The 20,219-nt window shown below is 38.5% G+C and overlaps 1 protein-coding gene across 3 annotated transcripts in view; it reads left to right on the top strand.

Moving 5' to 3' along the window:
• Nucleotides 1-20,219, top strand: part of LRBA (LPS responsive beige-like anchor protein) — a 728,899-nt gene that overhangs the window by 64,780 nt on the left and 643,900 nt on the right. For all 3 annotated transcript variants that reach the window (XM_033402948.2, XM_033402953.2, XM_012535502.3), the window contains exons 3-4: nucleotides 11,367-11,598; nucleotides 11,817-11,917. In XM_033402948.2, coding sequence (XP_033258839.1) covers nucleotides 11,367-11,598; nucleotides 11,817-11,917 — 333 coding nt within the window. The remainder of the gene's footprint in view (nucleotides 1-11,366; nucleotides 11,599-11,816; nucleotides 11,918-20,219) is intronic.

Below are 20,219 nucleotides of genomic sequence, written 5' to 3'. Positions count from 1 at the left end.
AACAAGGAGTTTGGAAGCAGGCAGTTGCTGGCACTAGTGGTTCTACTTAATAATGCTTCAAGAGCTACATACTTTATGCCTTTCCTTTTACCGTTCTTTTTTTTTTTTTAACTGCATTGGGTCTTCGTTGCTGCATGTGGGCTTTCTCTAGTTGCGGCAAGCGGGGGCTACTCTTCATTTCAGTGTGCAGGCTTTTCATTGTGGTGGTTTTCTTGTTGCAGAGCATGGGCTCTAGGTGTGCAGGCCTCAGTAGTTGCAGCATGTGGGATCAGTAGTTTGGCGTGCGGTCTCTAGGGCATGCAGGCTTCAGTAGTTGTGGCACGCAGGCTCAGTAGTTGTGGCTCGCGGGCTCTAGAGTGCAGGCTCAGTAGTTGTGGCGCATGGGCTTAGTTGCACCGTGGCATGTGGGATCTTCCCGGACCAGGACTCAAACCCGTGCCCCCTGCATTGGCAGGTGGATTCTTAACCACTGTGCAGGGAAGTCCCCCTTTTACTATTCTTAATGTATTGGCGTTTTGTCTGTCCTTATGCTTGTAAGCCGCATGATAGCAAGATGGCTACTGTACCTCTGGGAATCATGTCTGTGTTCTAGGGAGGGAAGAAGGTAGAGGGCAAAAAGCTACTCCAGCTATACCTGTTTTATTTTTATCAAGTGAAACCCTGGTTCATCCACCTTGTGAGTTTGTGTGTTACTTATGTTTTAGTTCCTCATCTATTAAGTGGAGATATTGTAGTGGTGCTATTGGGTTTTTTTGTGTGTGTGTGTGGTAATTAAAAATGATAATTCATGTAAAGTGCTTGGCACAGTGCATAGTTCACAGTAATCACTCCAGGTATGTTATTATTGTTTTATATTATGTTATTAGCAATAGTTTGTATTTTTATTACTTGTATTTTTATATTAGCTCACAGTAGTCACTCAATACATGTATGCTATTATTGTTTTGTATTTTTAATAATTATTATTTATTTTATTTTGTATTAGGATTCAAAAAAAAAAACACAGAAATATATAGGGTAAAAAAGTTTTCCCCAACTGCTATTAACTGTTTGATTTGCAATTATTTATTGCTGTGTAACAAATTATCCCCAAACCTTGCAACTTAAAACAGTAATAAACATTTTTTTAAAAAAACTATTTTATTTTATTTATTTATTTTTGGCTGTGTTGGGTCTTCGTTGCTGTGCATGGGCTTTCTCTAGTTGTGGCAAGTGGGGGCTACTCTTCATTGTGGTGCACAGGCTTCTTATTGCAGTGGCTTCTCTTGTTGCGGAGCACAAGCTCTAGGTGCCCGGGCTTCAGTAGTTGTGGCACATGAGCTCTAGAGCATAGGCTCAGTAGTCATGGCGCATGGACTTAGTTGCTCCGTGGCATGTGGGATCTTTCTGGACCAGGGCTCGAACCCATGTCCTCTGCATTGGCAGGCAGATTCTTAACCACTGCACCACCAGGGAAGCCCAGTAATAAACATTTATCAGCTCACAGTTTCTGTGGGTCAGGAATTTAGGGGCAGACTGACTGGATAGTTCTAGGTCAGGGTCTCTTAGGAGGTTGCGTTTAAGACGTTGGCTGGGGTTACAGTCATCTGAAGGCTTAACTGAGGCCAGAGGACCTGCTTCCAAGGCTTCTTATGTGACTGGCAAGTTGGTGCTGAATATTGGTGGGAGGCCTCTGTTCTCTCCAAGAGGGTCTGTCACAGAGCTGCTTGAGTATCCTCATGACATGGTGGCTGATTTTCCTCAGAATGAGTGATACAAGGGAAGCCATAAAGTCCTCAATGACCTAGCCCTGGAAATCACACGTTACTTCTGCTGAACACTGTTGGCACACTGAGCAGCTCTAATTTAATGTGGGAGATGTCTGTCTTGCTTGGCTTTTAGACTGAATTGTTCATGAAGGGATAGGGGTTCATTAAAAAATAAAAAATATATATATATATTTATTTATTTGGCTGCATTGGTCTTCGTTGCAGCATGTGGGATCTTTTGTTGTGGCATGTGGGTGCTTTGTTGTGGTGCACAGTCTTCTCTAGTTGCGGCGCACGGGCTTCTCTCTAGTTGTGGTGCACAGGCTCCAGAGCATGTGGGGTCAGTAGTTGTGGCACACGGGCTCTCTAGTTGTGGTGTGCGGGATCCAGAGTGTGCAGTTTCTCTAGTTGTGGCGTGAGAGCTCTCTAGTTGTGGTGTGTGGGGTCAGTAGTTGTGGCGCACAGGTTTAGTTGCCCCATGGCATATGGGATCTTAGTTCCCCAACCAGGGATCAAACCCATGTCCCCAGCATTGGAAGGTGGATTCCTAACCACCAGACCACCAGGGAAGTCTCGATAGGGGTTCATTTTGATGGATTTTGATTGCTCATATTTTCTTTTCCCTTGAAGTAATCTTAATTTAAGAGGTCTCTTTCTTTGCCTAATTATTAAATTCTATAAATCGTAAAAAGAAACCTATGAAAAATAAGTAGGTTGTTTAAAACATTTACCTAAAAATGTGAAAGGGCTTCTAAATGTTTGTGTAAACATAGTTAATTCTGTCATATTATTCGTAGCAATAAACTTCAAGAACACAATACGTTATCCTGTGTTTCTCAGAAAAGCTTTTGAAGAATGCTATTACTGTGAAAAGCTCTTGTCAAAAAAAAAAAAAAGTTAAAAGAAAAAAGAGATTTGTTTCATTGTCAAATAAGTTGTGGGAAGTCCATACATTGGTTATACATCTTTTGACGTTTATAATGCACAGTGGCATATTAAAGCTCTGAGAATTTCATCGTGTAAACGTGTCTCGCCTTGTTTAATCCAGTGTTTCTCAGGCTTATTTAATCATAGAAACTTTTTGCTTAATACTGGTTTTGTATACATGCCATAGTGCAGTGAAAATTTCTAATTCTTATGAAAGGTACAATGAACAGTGAGAGAGGAGAGGTTATTTGCTACTTTCTGGTACATTTGGGGATTTAAAAAACTATAAAGATGATAATTTATTATCAGACATGCATTTTGACTAATTTCCTGTAGATAGTGAAGTTCACAGAATTTTCAAATACTTACTGTAGTTCACTATATAAAGAAACTTTAGAAAACCCAACTTAAATGTTGGATTATTAATGAAGATGTAAGGAAAGCATAAGGCTAGGAGTCAAATAGTCTGATTAGAAGTTTTGGCTGTGAATTAATACACAGTCTTTTTGTTCCTGTATAAATAGCTGTGAAATAATTGATATATATGACTTACCTCGTTCTTGTAAGGATTAGTTACAATAGTAGAAATGGAAATTTTACATCAGTATAAGTGTGTTGGTAATAATACTGAAACTACTGATGCTTTTGGGCATTCTAACAAATTAGTGAAAGACCTGAAAGACAGTAAGTGGAAGAAGGAGGACAAAAAACTCAACGGGAGTAATTTTAAATGGCTGACAGGAAGTTATAATTGTTCCTTATGGAGTTTACTTTAATTCTCTTAATTTGCATATTTGGAATTTTATGATTGTAGAAAATCTTGATAATCTTTGTTTAATATATTAGTGTAAGGCCTCCAAGCCCAGACCAGTCTCACTGTGAGATTATGGTATAATTCTATTCTTTTTACTCTTCCTGGGGTATTTGTGATTGTAGTATACATTACAGAATGCTAAGGATTAAAAATTTCTGTTCACCTCTTCTAATTTCCTTGTATTCCGTGTCTTCTCCATCTGAATTCTACATTGTTGCCTCTAGTCAGTGGATTTTACTTTTCTCTTACCTTTGATATAAATGACTTGAGCTTGTTTTTTTAGATTTATTTTAAACCGTAGTTTACTAAGACATACAGTAAAATTCACTCTTTTTAGATGTACGGTTTTATGAAGTTTGACACATGGATTTGCTTGGGTATCCAGTACTGTAATCAAGATATTGAAAATTTTATCATCCCAGAAAAGTCCCTTCATGTTTTTCTGTCGTTAATTCTGTCCCTCCTTCCTCAGCCCCTGGCAACCACTTGATCTAACTTCTTTCCCTATACTTTTTTCTTTTCCAGAGCATCATATAAATGGAACATACAATATGTAGCTTTTATGTCTAGCTTCTTTGACTTAGTATTATGTTTTTGAGATTGATTCATATTGTTAATGGTATTGCTAATTTGTTCCTTATTATTGCTGATTAGTATTCTGTTGTATGGTTGTACCACAATGTGTTTATCCATTTACTAGTTGATGGACATGTGAATTGTTTCCAGTTTTTGGTGATTATGAATAAAACTGCTGTAAACATTCATGTACAGATCTTTATGTGGACAAATGCTTTCATGAAATGGGTTGAGCTTTTTCAGGGATCTTAATACTTCATTATTTTATTGTTGAAACTTTAGTGCCTACTTTATCTTTTGGAGAGAGATTAAGATACTAGAAGTAGGACTTCAGGTTTCTTGCTTTTTGTACTGGGAGGTAGTAAGAACTCAAATTTGTTTAATTTTTAAATTATGAAAATAATAAACAATATTTAAACCTAATGGTATATATACTAAGGATCCATTACATGTCAAACATAGTGCTAAGATTAAAAAGGATAAAAAGTAGTTTTTGAAATGGTTCCTATTTTCTGGGATCATCATTTATACTCTTTGAGTGGAAAAGATTTATGGGAAATAATTGAAGAAGAAGTGGAGGACTTCCCTGGTGGTCCAGTGGTTAAGACTTCATCCAGTGCAGGGGGTGCAGGTTTGATCCCTGGTCCGGGAGCTAAGATCCCACATGCCTTGTGGCCAAAAAACTAAAACATAAAAAACAAGCAACATTGTAACAAATTCAGTAAAGACCTTAAAAATGGTCCACATCAAAAAAATCTTTAAAAAAGGTGATTAAAATTTGTGATATGAAAAAATAATGTATGATACGATTGAAATATTAGGTTAAATCATATGAACTTGTTATACTCAGAAACATTTGAATATTGGTAATATAATATGGGTCATCCAGGTTTATTGTAAGCTGGAAAGGTCAGAATGGGTCTCAGAAGAGATAGGTCTTAAGAAAATGTTAAGATACGGTTCTTCAAACGATACAGGAAAGTGAGAAGCCAATCGTAGAGAATAGCAAATTTAACCTAATTTTCTGAAATGAGAAATTTCTTGTATTAGACTAAATATTCTGTAATTCCTAGGACTTGGATATAGTTTTTAAAAATCATAGTTTTAAAAGGGACAAGGGAGAATCAGAGTGAAGTGCTAAAAAGAAAATTTGTTTAATCCAACCCTTACTGTTGAAAGTATTTTATAATTCATATTGGATCCTAAAATAGCAGATTTGATTGCCAGTACCTAAAAATTAGGATATATTTTAGACTCTTATATTTGTGTGAAATTCTTTGGATGGGATATGTCATTTTACTAAGGGTCATAATTACTGTAATGCATAATGAACTTATTGCCTTTTCTTACATGTATTGCATCTAGTTCATAATTATTTCTACTTATATCTATAGCAGTGAGAGAAACACCTTGCTGTCTTTACTTACATAAATTAAAATTCCAGCAGAGAAAAATATTACTATCCAGGAAATTTCTGATCTGAAAGTAGACCTGACATTACCAAAATAAGTCTGCTTATATTAGTGTAGTATCTGTAGTGTTAAATCTTGTGTAAGAATTGGGGCTTTTTGTGTTCAAATTCGGAGGATTCACAGTATTGATGACTATTAGAAAGGGCTCAGTTATTATAGATGAATATACCATCTTTCCTTCCTTTACTTTTGGACCTTTCTATTAAACAGTTGTTTGTCCTTCTCGTATTATCCTCTATGTCTCTCAACCTCTCTTTCATATTGCCTCTCTCTCTTGCCTTCTGGGACTTTGCTTAGCTCTTTTAGTTCTCAGATTTTTTTTTTTTTTTTTGGCTGCACCATGTGGCACATGGGATGTCAGTTGCCCAACCAGGGATCGAACCTGTGCCCCTGCAGTGGAAATGCAGAGTCTTAACCACTGGACTGCCAGGGAAGTCCCTCAACAATATATTTTTTAGTTTTGAAAAGCTGAGAACAAATTACCGAACTATTTCTGAAAGGAAAGTGAAGTGCTGTCTCTATTAAATGAAAGTGCTGGGAGGAGGTAAGCTGAACACAGTTTCTAGGTCATGGTCTGGCTTTTTAAAGAGTTACATGAACCCTTACTGGGATATTTAGTAGGCAACATCAAAAATGAACCCTAGGGAATACAGAGGTGTATCAGTTTGCTATGGCTGCTGTAGCACAGTACCAAAAATTGGATGGCTTAGACAAAATATAGGAAATATCTAGTTAGGGGCATAAGCTGCGATTGTCCTCTGTCCAGTTTCTGCTATACTGTACTCCTGCTACATCTTTGAGGAAAAATTTAGCAAGTTTCCAGGGAAAACATAGCTTTACTTTGAAGTATTAGAATTTTCTATGTATGATAGTCTTTCCAGTTTTATAAATCTTTTGAAGAGAAAATAATTATTTTTGGTCTATATTTGTTTCTTGGTTTTTTGAAAATACAAGTGACTTAGGTTTAATGACTAATTTCAGCTTCAAGCCTTTAATTAATGTAACCGTTGTGAAGAAAATAATCTTTGTGCCCAATTAAACTCCTAATACAAAACTTGTGAAGGTTTATTTAGATTCTTTGAATAATACACTTTAAAATTTCTATAATCTTGTACATTTAAACTATAACCTATAGAAAGCATGTTATGCCACCCTGAAGGTGGCTATATAAATTGTTTATGAGGTTCAGACCAAGACTAAAATATGTTGAAATGGAGAGTTTTGAAAAACGTTCTGTATAGCAAAGGAGACCAAATCATGCTAAAATGCAGAAAAAGACTATACATCAGTTTCCAGGCTACATTATTCAAAAAAATACAACCATAAAAAAGGTAATAAGATTACATTTTCACATTTCATGGCTAGTAAAGTGCATTAGGCTGCTCAGATATTCATAATTTACTGTGACATTTGGGAAGATTACATTTTGTAGTGCACAGCCATTACTACAGCTGACATAATAACTAGCCAGTGCCTAGACTTGGATTATGATCCCTGTCATTGGAAACAAATTTGTGTTTTGAAGGTTGATCAGTTTCAAATAACTATTAGAAAGGGTTAATGTGACATACTGTAGACCCTGTGCATGATTTTTAGGTATAATAGATATGCATATATATAGTATATCAAATATGCCACATATTTGTATGTACCAATTTCTGTCCTCAATTTTCTCCTTGAAAGGCATATTTTATAATATTTAAAGCAATGGAGAAATATTTGAAACACCTGTCTGGATACTGCTCTCACAGTATAAACTCAATTTAAAATCTGGTGAAATATTTGGAGGTTTTTTGGAAATTACTTTCAAAAATTAATTCTACAGCTTCTTGGAAGGGTGGTTACTGATGGTAATAAACACAGATCAAAATGAAAGATTGATGTAAGTAATGTTAAGGGGAAGGTAAGGTAAATTAAGTTAGTTGCAACTAGGTTTTTTTTAAATAATAAATTTATTTATTTATTTATGGCTGCATTGGGTCTTTGTTGCTGCACACCGGCTTTCTCTAGTTGTGGTGAGCGGGGGCTACTCTTCGTTGCGGTGCACGGGCTTCTCAGTGAGGTGGCTTCTCTTGTTGCGGGGCACAGGCTCTAGGCGCGCGGGCTTCAGTAGCTGTAGCACACGGGCTCAGTAGTTGTGGCACACGGGCTCTAGAGCGCAGGCTCAGTAGTTGTGGTGCAGGGGCTTAGTTGCTCCGCGCTTTGTAGGATCTTCCTGGACCAGGGCTTGAACCCGTGTTCCCTGCATTGGCAGGCGGATTCTTAACCACTGTGCCACCAGGGAAATCCTGCAACTAGGTTTTTGACCTATTCAGATCTGTGTGGAGGATGTCCAAAAGTGTATGTGTACTACAAACTCTCCCCTGGCCCTCGTTCCCCAGATGCTCAGTTACCTCTTCAGAGGCAATCACTATTTAGTTTCTTGTGTATTGTTCTTAGGCATATGTCTGTATGTATATGTTTTACACTCAAATTGTAGCCCACTCTCATGCTTTTTGCCACTTCAGTTTTCTCAACTAAGCAATGTATTTTAGAGATCTTTTTCTGTCAAATGGAGCTCCCTCATTTTTCAGTGGCTGCATCATATTCCATTATATGGTTAAACACAACTTTACTTCATAATGTGTTTTTTTGGGGGAGGTATTGTTTCTTCTATTTTCTACTAAAATGCTAAAATGAAGTTCTTGTATGTAAATATATCTGTGGAATAAATTTCTAGTTGTTAAGGTCGTCATTTGTGCTTTCTTCTATTTAGCGTAATTCTTTTGAGCTTGATTCATATTGTTAACTGTAATCAGTAGTTTCATTACCAAATAATTTTGTCTTTTATAGTAATTTTTCAATTTTCAGATATATATCATATCTGAAAATAATTGGAATTTAAATCCTCTGTTCTGATATCTATACATGTTGCTGCCTTTTGACCAAATGTGACTTCCGTATCTCCAGAATAATATCAAATGATAGTAATGATAGTGCATCCTAGTCTTATTTCTGACTTTCATGAGAATCATTCCAATTTTCCTATGTGAACATAATGCTGGCTTTTTTGGTGTATTTTATTATTAACGAAAGTCTTTTAAAATTAATAAATGTAGAAAGTTTGATGGAAATATAAAACCACCATTTAGCTATGCCACAGTATTTACAGTTGCAGGTAAGATCCATCGATGGACACTAAAAAGTATAATGAGAAACAAGATATTTGTATAGTCTCAAAGTATTCTTTACAAGAATGCTTAATAATTTAAAAGTGAAAGATAGTAACTTTAAAATGGAAAAAATTTGACAGACACTTCCTTAAGCAGGTGATCAAAGCTAACTTCACCAATAGCGAGACATACTGGCTTCAGGTACCATCCAAAATGATACACCGAGAAGGACACACATCACTTCTGGGGTATTTTTACCAAAAATGCATAGCCTGAATTTAAACATGAAGAAATGTTCAGATTGGAAGACAGTCTATAAAATAACTGACAAATACACTTAAAAAGTGTCAAATTCATGAAAGTCAAAGAATGCCTGTGCCACTGTGTCGGTTTGGAGAAGACTAAGGGGATGCTGATCCTGGATCAGAAAAAGGACATTAGTGTGACAGTGTCAATATTTGAGTAAGATCTGTAGTATTGTACCTGGTTTTAATGACTGTATTATGATGATGTAATATATTCACATTAGGGGAAGCTGGTTAACGGGTATACAGGAACTGTATATTTTGCAATTTTTTTTTTTTTTCCGGGTCCGTGGGCCTCTCACTGTTGTGGCCTCTGCCATTGCGGAGCACAGGCTCCGGACGCGCAGCCTCAGCGGCCATGGCTCATGGGCCTAGCCACTCCGCGGCATGTGGGATCTTCCCGGACAGGGGCACGAACCCGTGTCCCCTGCATCGGCAGGTGGGCTCTCAACCACTGCGCTACCAGGGAAGCCCTATTTTGCAATTTTTGAATGTCTGAATTATTTCAGAATAAAAAGTTAAAGATAAAACAAGCAAAAAATAGTCACAAATAATCAAAAAATCAAAAAAAAATATCTCTATTACACTTCTTATGTAGCTTACAGAATTTTGGGGAGCACTTAGGGAACCAAGCACGTATACTTCATAGCCAGGACCATGTAGCTAGGAGAACTGGCCCAATCACACCAAGGGACTCTTTTAGCAGAAACCCATCTGTCATCTCCTTATGCTGCATGTTACTGATTATGCAAAGAATTGTACACTAGAATCTCTGCCAGAGCTTTCCTAGAAATCCCAAAAGCCTTTATGACTGTGCTTGCTAGGAATTCTTATCTCCCTGCATGCAGATACTGCCTCCTGTTTTTCATTTTTCCATTTTTTCTTTCTCATGCCAGTGTGTATCTTTGACAGAACCTGGGACGCATATTAGTCCCTGGCTGCAAGGAGTTTTAATTGATTTCCTAGTTCTGTACCATCTTTGCTTTTCTGAAGTAAACTCTACGTGGTCATGTCTATTATTCTTTTTTTAAAAAAAATTTATTTGGTTGTGCCTGGTCTTAGTTGTGGGAGATGGGCTCCTTAGTTGCGGCTCATGGGCTCCTTTAGTTGCGGCTGGCAGGCCCCTTAGTTGCGGCTCATGGGCTCCTTAGTTGTGGCTTGCCGGCTCCTTACTTGTGGCAGATGGGCTCCTTAGTTGTGGCAGGCGGCCTCCTTAGTTGTGGCATGTGAACTCTTAGTTGCAGCATGCATGTGGGATCTAGTTCCCTGACCAGGGATCGAACCTGGGTCCCCTGCACTGGGAGCACGGAGTTCTAACTGGTGCGTCACCAAGGTAGTCCCTATTCTTTTATGAGCTGTTGGATTTTGTTTTGTACAATTCACTTTCTCCTAATTCTTGCCTACCTTTTAGGTTTAGGAAAGCATAATGAAAAATGAAGGTGTATTCAGAAGGACAGGAGTGTAGGTGAATCACGTATGTAACTGTTCTGACAGAGATCTTTAAAAAAATCTAGTTAAAAAAGATAGGCCTGCAAAGGTAATTCTAAAAGTATTTTAATTCCTTTAAACAATTGGGGTTTGTTAAAATTAAAAAACTTTCCCTCTGTGAGAATGCTATTGGTGAGATGGCAGGGTAGGAATAGGTCAGTACAGCTTTCTCTGGGTAGATTTTCTGATAGCAATATCAATGAAATAAATTTTCTTGATTACTGACTTTGAGTGTGTGACTAAGTTTGAGTTATCCTGATTATTGACGGGGGGATCAAAGTGGATAGGTGTAGTAAACCAAGAATTTGACAAGTAAAAGTTACATGTTTTGTGTCCACTCTAAGCCTCTTTCAGCTTTTCATTTTCGCTGTGAGCTCATACATGTATAAGTAGCAAAGGACATTTAGGTTGCTGTGAGTAGCTCACAGATTACCTAATTCATAAATGAACCATTGAATTGGAAGCAATTATAGAGCTAAGTTAGATCTTTATTAGTATCAGGGCAGTGGTAGTGATTTACCTAAACATCCTCCATTTGTTGAAAATACTTCCATTTTTATATTCTAAGTCTCGCTTGACTTTGTGCTATCTTAACTTGAAGATTTCTTTAGAAGCTTTATTTTTTTTAGAGCTGTGTGTGTGTGTGTGTGTGTGTGTGTGTGTGTGTGTATGTATTAAAGATCGTTTTATTGTTGTAGGGGGTAGAGAAGAATGTGTATGGGAGCACTGAATCCTAATCACTAGACTACCAGGGAAGAGAAGAATGTATATGGATAGTTACGTGAATCTAAAGCTTAGGAGTGTACTCTAGTTATATTGAAGAAGTACTAATGCTTTTAATGTTTTCTTTTTTTTTTCCCCCTCCTTCCCCCTGCCCCTGGAAGTTGGTAGGAGGGCAATTTGATTTAGAAATGAATTTCATTATTCAAGAAGGTGAGAGTATCATCTGTATGGTGGACCTATTAGAGAAATGTGATGTTACTTGCCAAGCAGAAGTCTGGAGCATGTTTACAGCCATTCTGAAGAAAAGCATACGAAATCTTCAGATCTGCACTGAAGTAGGCCTTGTTGAGAAAGTGCTTGGGAAAATTGAAAAAGTTGACAGTATGATAGCAGGTATGACTTTCCATAATACAGTGGTTGTGAAGAAATGAAGTTTGATTCTTAAGTACTCTATTTTTCTTATTTAATAATATTTATTAAAATAAATATTGAGCATCTAACATGTACCTGGAACTTTAGTGTCCAAACTGTTAAGTAAGCACCATATATTTTAATCTTTCAAGAAATATAAGTAGCTTTATTATTTTATTTTTTGCTTTCTTTGTTTCCAGATCTTTTAGTTGACATGTTGGGAGTGCTGGCTAGCTACAATTTGACAGTTCGAGAACTAAAGCTCTTCTTCAGTAAACTTCAAGGAGATAAAGGACAATGGGTAAGCTTAAATACTCTTTGATATTTGAAACTGTTCCCCTCCCCAAACATATTAGTAGCTTTTAAGAAATTGATATTGTTGCACAGGGGGTGAATGTCAAATTGAGGGGGAGAGATCAGTTAGAATAGCATTTAGCCCCCTACAGCTACTTTTTTGTTTTTTTACATCTTTATTGGAGTATAATTGCTTTACAATGGTGTGTTAGTTTCTGCTTTATAACAAAGTAAATCATTTATACATATACATATGTTCCCATATCTCCTCCCTCTTGCGTCTCCGTCCCTCCCACCCTCCCTATCCCACCCATCCAGGTGGTCACAAAGCACCGAGCTGATCTCCCTGTGCTATGTGGCTGCTTCCCACTAGCTAGCTATTTTACGTTTGGTAGTGTATATATGTCCATGCCACTCTCTCACTTTGTCACAGCTTACCCTTCCCCCTCCCCATATCCTCAAGTCCATTCTCTAATAGGTCTGTGTCTTTATTCCCGTCTTACCCCTAGGTTCTTCATGACATTTTTTTTTTCTTAAATTCCATATATATGTGTTAGCATATGGTATTTATCTTTCTCTTTCTGACTTACTTCACTCTGTATGACAGACTCTAGGTCCATCCATCTCACTACAAATAACTCAATTTCGTTTCTTCTTATGGCTGAGTAATATTCCATTGTATATATATGCCACATCTTCTTTATCCATTCATCTGATGATGGACACTTAGGTTTTTTCCATCTCTGGGCTATTGTAAATAGAGCTGCAATGAACATTTTGGTACATGACTCTTTTGAATTATGGTTTCCCAGGGTATATGCCCAGTAGTGGGATTGCTGGGTCATATGGTAGTTCTATTTGTAGTTTTTTAAGGAACCTCCATACTGTTCTCCATAGTGGCTGTACCAAGTCACATTCCCACCAGCAGTGCAAGAGTGTTCCCTTTTCTCGACACCCTCTCCAGCATTTATTGTTTGTAGACTTTTTGATGATGGCCGTTCTGACTGGTGTGAGGTGATACCTCATTGTAGTTTTGATTTGCATTTCTCTAATGATTAATGATGTTGAGCATTCTTTCATGTGTTTGTTGGCAATCTGTACATCTTCTGTGGAGAAATGTCTATTTAGGTCTTCTGCCCATTTTTGTATTGGGTTGTTTCTTTTTTTGGTATTGAGCTGCATGAGCTGCTTATAAATTTTGGAGATTAATCTTTTGTCAGTTGCTTCATTTACAAATATTTTCTCCCATTCTGAGGGTTGTCTTTCGGTCTTGTTTATGGTTTCCTTTGCTGTGCAAAAGCTTTGAAGTTTCATTAGGTCCCATTTGTTTATTTTTGTTTTTAGTTCCACATCTCTAGGAGGTGGGTCAAAAAGGATCTTGCTGTGATTTATGTCATAGAGTGTTCTGCCTATATTTTCCTCTAAGAGTTTGATAGTTTCTGGCCTTACATTTAGGTCTTTAATCCATTTTGAGCTTATTTTTGTGTATGGTGTTACGGAGTGTTCTAATCTCATACTTTTACATGTACCTGTCCAGTATTCCCAGCACCACGTATTGAAGAGGCTGTCCTTTCTCCACTGTACAGTCCTGCCTACTTTATCAAAGATAGGTGACCATATGTGCATGCGTTTGTCTCTGGGCTTTCTATCCTGTTCCATTGATCTATGTTTCTTTTTTTGTGCCAGTACCATACTGTCTTGATTACTGTAGCTTTGTAGTTTAGTCTGAAGTCAGGGAGCCTGATTCCTCCAGGTCCGTTTTTCGTCCTCAAGATTGCTTTGGCTATTCGGGGTTTTTGTGATTCCATACAGATTGTGAAATTTTTTGTTCTAGTTCTGTGAAAAATGCCAGTGGTAGCTTGATAGGGATTGCATTGAATCTGTAGATTGCTTTGGGTAGTAGAGTCATTTTCAGAATGTTGATTCTTCCAATCCAAGAACGTGGTATATCTCTCCATCTATTTGTATCATCTTTAATTTCTTTCATCAGTGTCCTATAATTTTCTGCATACAGGTGTTTTGTCTCCTTAGGTAGGTTTAGTCCTAGATATTTTATTCCTTTTGTTGTGATGGTAAATGGGAGTGTTTTCTTGATTTCACTTTCAGATTTTTCATCATTAGTGTATAGGAATGCAAGAGATTTCTGTGCATTAATTTTGTATCCTGCTACTTTCAAAAATTCACTGATTAGCTCTAGTATTTTTCTGGTAGCATCCTTAGGATTCTCTATGTATAATATGTCATCTGCAAACAGTGACAGCTTTACTTCTTGTTTTCCGATTTGGATTCCTTTTATTTCCTTTTCTTCTCTGATTGCTGTGGCTAAAACTTCCAAAACTATGTTGAATACTAGTGGTGAGAGTGGGCAACCTTGTCTTGTTCCTGATCCTAGTGGAAATGCTTTCAGTTTTTCACCATTGAGGACTATGTTGGCTGTGGGTTTGTCATATATGGCCTTTATTATGTTGAGGAACGTTCCCTCTATGCCTACTTTCTGCAGGGTTTTTATCATAAATGGGTGTTGAATTTTGTCGAAAGCTTTCTCTGCATCTATTGAGATGATCATGTGGTTTTTCTCCTTCAGTTTGTTAATATGGTGTATCACGTTGATTGGTTTGCCTATATTGCAGAATCCTTGCATTCCTGGAATAAACCCCACTTGATCATGGTGTATGATCCTTTTAATGTGCTGTTGGATTCTGTTTGCTAGTATTTTGGTGAGGATTTTTGCATCTGTGTTCATCAGTGATATTGGTGTGTAGTTTTCTTTCTTTGTGACATCTTTGTTTGGTTTTGGTATCAGGGTGATAGTGGCCTCGTAGAATGAGTTTGGGGGTGTTCCTCCCTCTGCTATATTTTGGAAGAGTTTGAGAAGGATAGGTGTTATCTCTTCTCTAAATGTTTGATAGAATTCGCCTGTGAAGCCATCTGGTCCTGGGCTTTCGTTTGTTGGAAGATTTTTAACCACAGTTTCAGTTTCAGTGCTTGTGTTTGGTCTGTTCATATTTTCTGTTTCTTCCTGATGCAGTCTTGGCATGTTGTGCATTTCTAAGAATTTGTCCATTTATTCCAGGTTGTCCTTTTTATTGGCATAGAGTTGCTTGTAGTAATCTCTCATGATCTTTTGTATTTCTACAGTGTCAGTTGTTACTTCCTCTTTTTCATTTCTAATTCTGTTGATTTGAGTCTTCTCCCTTTTTTTCTTGATGAGTCTGGCTAATGGTTTATCAATTTTGTTTATCTTCTCAAAGAAGCAGCTTTGAGTTTTATTGATCTTTGCTATCGTTTCTTTCATTTCTTTTTCATTTATTTCTGATCTCATATTTATGATTTCTTTCCTTCTGCTAACTTTGGATGTTTTTTGTGCTTCTTTCTCTAATTGCTTTACGTGTAAGGTTAGGCTGTTTATTCGAGATGTTTCCTCTTTCTTAAGGTAGGATTGTATTGCTATAAACTTCCCTCTTAGAACTGCTTTTGCTGCATCCCATAGGTTTTGGGTCGTCGTGTCTCCATTGTCATTTGTTTCTAGGTATTTTTTGATTTCCTCTTTGATTTCTTCAGTGATCACTTCGTTATTCAGTAGTGTATTGTTTAGCCTCCATGTGTTTGTAGTTTTTACAAATCTTTTCCTGTAATTGATATCTAGTGTCATAGTATTGTGGTCGGAAAAGATACTTGATACAATTTCAATTTTCTTAAATTTACCAAGACTTGATTTGTGACCCAAGATATGATCTATCCTGGAGAATGTTCCACGAGCACTTGAGAAAAATGTGTATTCTGTTGTTTTTGGATGGAATGTCCTATAAATATCAATTAAGTCCAACTTGTTTAATGTATCATTTAAAGCTTGTGTTTCCTTATTTATTTTCATTTTGGATGATCTGTCCATTGGTGAAAGTGGGGTGGTAAAGGCCCCTACTATGAATGTGTTACTGTCGATTTCCGCTTTTCTGGCTGTTAGCATTTGCCTTATGTATTGAGGTGCTCCTATGTTGGGTGCATAAATATTTACAGTTGTTATATCTTCTTGGATTGATCCCTTGATCATTATGCAGTGTCCTTCTTTGTCTCTTCTAATAGTCTTTCTTTTAAAGTCTATTTTGTCTGATATGAGAATTTCTACTCCAGCTTTCTTTTGGTTTCCACTTGCATGGAATATCTTTTTCCATCCCCTTACTTTCAGTCTGTATGTGTCTCTAGGTCTGAAGTGGGCCTGTTGTAGACAGCATTTATATGGGTCTTGTTTTGTATACATTCAGCCAGTCTGTGTCTTTTGGTGGGAGCATTTAATCCATTTACATTTAAGGTAATTATCGATATGTATGGTCCTAGTCCCATATTCTTAATTGTTTTGGGTTTGTTATTGTAGGTCTTTTCCTTCTCTTGTGTTTCTTGCCTAGAGAAGTTCCTTTAGCATGTGTTGTAAAGCTGGTTTTGTGGTGCTGAACTGTGTTAGCTCTTGCTTGTCTGTAAAGGTTTTAATTTCGCCATCAAATATGAATGAGATCCTTGCTGGGTAGAGCAATATTGGCTGTAGGTTTTTCTCCTTCATCACTTTAAATATGTCCTGCCAGTCCCTTCTGGCTTGCAGAGTTTCTGCTGAAAGATCAACTGTTAACCTTATGGGGATTCCCTTTTGTGTTGTTGTTTTTCCCTTGCTGCTTTTAATATGTTTTCTTTGTATTTAATTTTTGACAGTTTGATTAATATGTGTCTTGGCATGTTTCTCCTTGGATTTATCCTGTATGGGACTCTCTGTGCTTCCTGGACTTGATTAACTATTTCCTTTTCCATATTAGGGAAGTTTTCATCTATGATCTCTTCAAATATTTTCTCAGTCCCCTTCTTTTTCTCATCTTCTTCTGGAACCCCTATAATTCAAATGTTGTTTTGTTTAATGTTGTCCCAGAGGTCTGTGAGACTGTCCTCAGTTCTTTACATTCTTTTTTCTTTATTCTGCTCTGCAGTAGTTATTTCCACTATTTTATCTTCCAGCTCACTTATCCGTTCTTCTGCCTCAGTTATTCTGCTATTGATCCCATCTAGAGTATTTTTAATTTCAATTATTGTGTTGTTCATCGTTGCTTGTTTCATCTTTAGTTCTTGTAGGTCCTTGTTAAATGTTTCTTGCATTTTCTCTATTCTATTTCCAAGATTTTGGATCATCTTTACTTCCATTATTCTGAATTCTTTTTCAGGTAGACTGCCTGTTTCCTCTTTATTTGTTAGATCTGGTGGGGTTTTGTTTTGCTTCTTTATCTGCTGTTTGTTTTTCTCTCTTCTCATTTTTCTTATCTTACTGTGTTTGGGGTCTCCTTTTTGCAGGGTGCAGGTTCATAGTTCCCATTGTTTTTGGTGTCTGTCCCCAGTGGCTAAAGTTGGTTCAGTGGGTTGTGTAGGCTTCCTGGTGGAGGGGACTAGTGCCTGTGTTCTGGTGGATGAGGCTGGATCTTGTCTTTCTGGTTGGCAGCTCCACATCTGGTGGTGTGTTTTGGGTGTCTGTGGACTTATTATGATTTTAGGCAGCCTCTCTGCTAATGGGTGGGGTTGTGTTCCTGTCTTGCTAGTTGTTTGGCATAGGGTGTCCAGCACTGTAGCTTGCTGGTCATTGAGTGGAACTGGATCTTAGCGTTGAGATGGAGATCTCTGGAAGATTTTCACCGTTTGATATTATGTGGAACTGGGAGGTCTCTTGTGGACCTGTGCCCTGAAGTTGGTTCGAACACCTCAGAGGCACAGCACTGACTCCTTGCTGCAGCACCAAGAGCCTTTCATCCACACAGCTCAGAATAAAAGGGAGAAAAGGTAGAAGGAAAGAAAAAGAAAGAAAGAAAGAGGATAAAATAAAATAAAGTTATTAAAATAAAAAGTAATTATTAAGAAAAAAAATTTTTTTACAAGAAAAAAAAAAAAGGACACAAAGAACCCTAGGAGAAATGGTGAAAGCAAATGTATAGAGACAAAATCTCACAAAGAAGCATACACATACACACTCACAGAAAGAGGAAAAGGGGAAAAAAATAATAAATCTTTCTCTCAAAGTCCACCTCCTCAATTTGGGATGATTCATTGTCTATTCAGGTATTCCACAGATGCAGGGTACATCAAGTTGGTTGTGGAGCTTTAATCCGCTGCTTCTGAGGCTGCTGGGAGAGATTTCCCTTTCTCTTCTTTGTTCGCACAGCTCCCGGGGCTCAGTTTTGGATTTGCCCCTGCCTCTGCGTGTAGGTTGCCGGAGGGCATCTTTTCTTCGCGCAGACAGCACGGGGTTAAAGGAGCAGCTGCTTCGGGGACTCTGATTCAGTCAGGCCGGGGAGAGGGAGGGGTGCAGATGCGGGGCGGGCCTGCGGCGACAGAGGCCAGCGGGACGTTTCACCAGCCTGAGGCGCGCCGTGCGTTCTCCTGGGGAAGTTCTCCCTGGATCCCGGGACCCTGGCAGTGGTGGGCTGCACAGGCTTCCCGGAAGGGGGGTGTGGATAGTGACCTGTGCTCGCACACAGGCTTCTTGGTGGCGGCAGCAGCAGCCTTAGCGTCTCATGCCCGTCTCTGGGGTCCGTGCTTTTAGCCGCGGCTCATGTCCGTCTCTGGAGGTCCTTTAAGCAGCGTTCTTAATCCCCTCTCCTCGTGCACCAGGAAACAAAGAGAGAAGAAAACGTCTCTTGCCTCTTCGGCAGGTCCAGACTTTTCCCCGGACTCCCTCCCGGTTAGGCGTGGTGCACTAACCCCCTGCAGGCTGTGTTTCCGCCACCAGCCCCAGTCCTCTCCCGGCTCCGACCGAAGCCCGAGCCTCAGCTCCCAGCCCCACCCGCCCCGGCGGGTAAGCAGACAAGTCTCTCGGGCTGGTGAGTGGTGGTCGGCACCGATCCTTTGTGCGGGAATCTCTCCGCTTTGCCCTCCGCACCCCTGTTGCTGCGCTCTCCTACGCGGCTCCGAAACTTCCCCCCCTCCGCCACCCGCAGTCTCCACCCGCGAAGGGGCTTCCTAGTGTGTGGAAACCTTTCCTCTTTCACATCTCCCTCCCACTGGTGCAGGTCCCGTCCCTGTTGTGTTTTCTCTGTTTATTCTTTTTTCTTTTGCCCTACCCAGGTACGTGGGGGAGTTTCTTGCCTTTTGGGAGGTCTGAGGACTTCTGCCAGTGTTCAGTAGGTGTTCTTTAGGAGTTGTTCCACGTGTAGATGTATTTCTGGTGTATTTGTGGGGAGGAAGGTGATCTCCGCGTCTTACTCTTCCGCCATCTTCCCTCTCCCCCCCCCCCCACAGCTACTTTTGCCATCACCTGACACAGGTGTGGACGAAGAGAACTGGGTGTTCCAGGCAGGTTGGTAATTTGGTCCTTCCTCAAATGTTTTAAATAATTTTTATTTTTTTAAAATTTCAATATTTTAAAATTCAACATAAAAATTCAACATTAAATTAGAGGAAAAGGATAAGGACAGAGAAATAAAAATGTTGGGTAGCAGCATCTAGCTTCTCTTTGTATCAGTCTGAGTAGTTTAAATTTGAATAACCCACTCACTGAACAAAAGCACTGTGCTAATTGGCTCCGCCCTCTTTAGATGCAATTTCCTGGTCCTTTGCAATGGGTGGTAGTGGTCAACTGATTTTGAACTCCAGGTGCCTTATCAAACTGTTTCTTCCTACTGTTTAGTTACTTATGCCTTAGAGGAATACTAGTAAATATTTTCTCCGTTTTTGTTGCATTTCTAGGCTTATTTTAGAGCTCTTTAGAAATCATTGCCTGCAGCAACTACTCAGCCAGCTGATCCTTAATCTGCCTCTGTTTAAGTGTATCTAAATTTGTGCTCTGCAATTGTACACTCTAATTTATTGTATTAAAATGATTGTACTCTTTAGCTTCTTTGTATTGGACTCTAGTTCTCTGCCTGCTTTTAAGGTTTGCAGTGATTTTATTATGTTTCTTGGTGTGGTTTACCTTGTATTTATCCTTATTAGGGGTTCTTGCATCTGTGGGCTTATAATTTTCATCAAATTTGGGAACATTTTGATAATTATTTCTTCAAATATCATTTTTTTGTCCCTCTCCCCCTCCTTCTGGGACTCCAGTTACATGTTTTTTAATCTTCTTGGTAGTGCCCCTTGGGTCACTGAGATCTGTTCACCCTTTTTTTAGTGTTTTCTCTTTGTGCTTCATTTTATTTTATTGATTTTTAAATAAATAAATTTATTTATTTATTTATTGGCTGCATTGGGTCTTGGTTGCTGCGCCCGGGCTTTCTCTAGTTGGCGGTGAGTGGGAGCTACTCTTTGTTGCGGTGCACAGGCTTCTCATTGCAGTGGCTTCTCTT

This window comes from Orcinus orca, chromosome 4 (assembly GCF_937001465.1).
Source record: "Orcinus orca chromosome 4, mOrcOrc1.1, whole genome shotgun sequence".
In the NCBI taxonomy this organism is placed as follows: domain Eukaryota; kingdom Metazoa; phylum Chordata; class Mammalia; order Artiodactyla; family Delphinidae; genus Orcinus; species Orcinus orca.
Note: the sequence above shows the minus strand (reverse complement) of the source record. Positions and strands in the feature narration are given on the sequence as shown.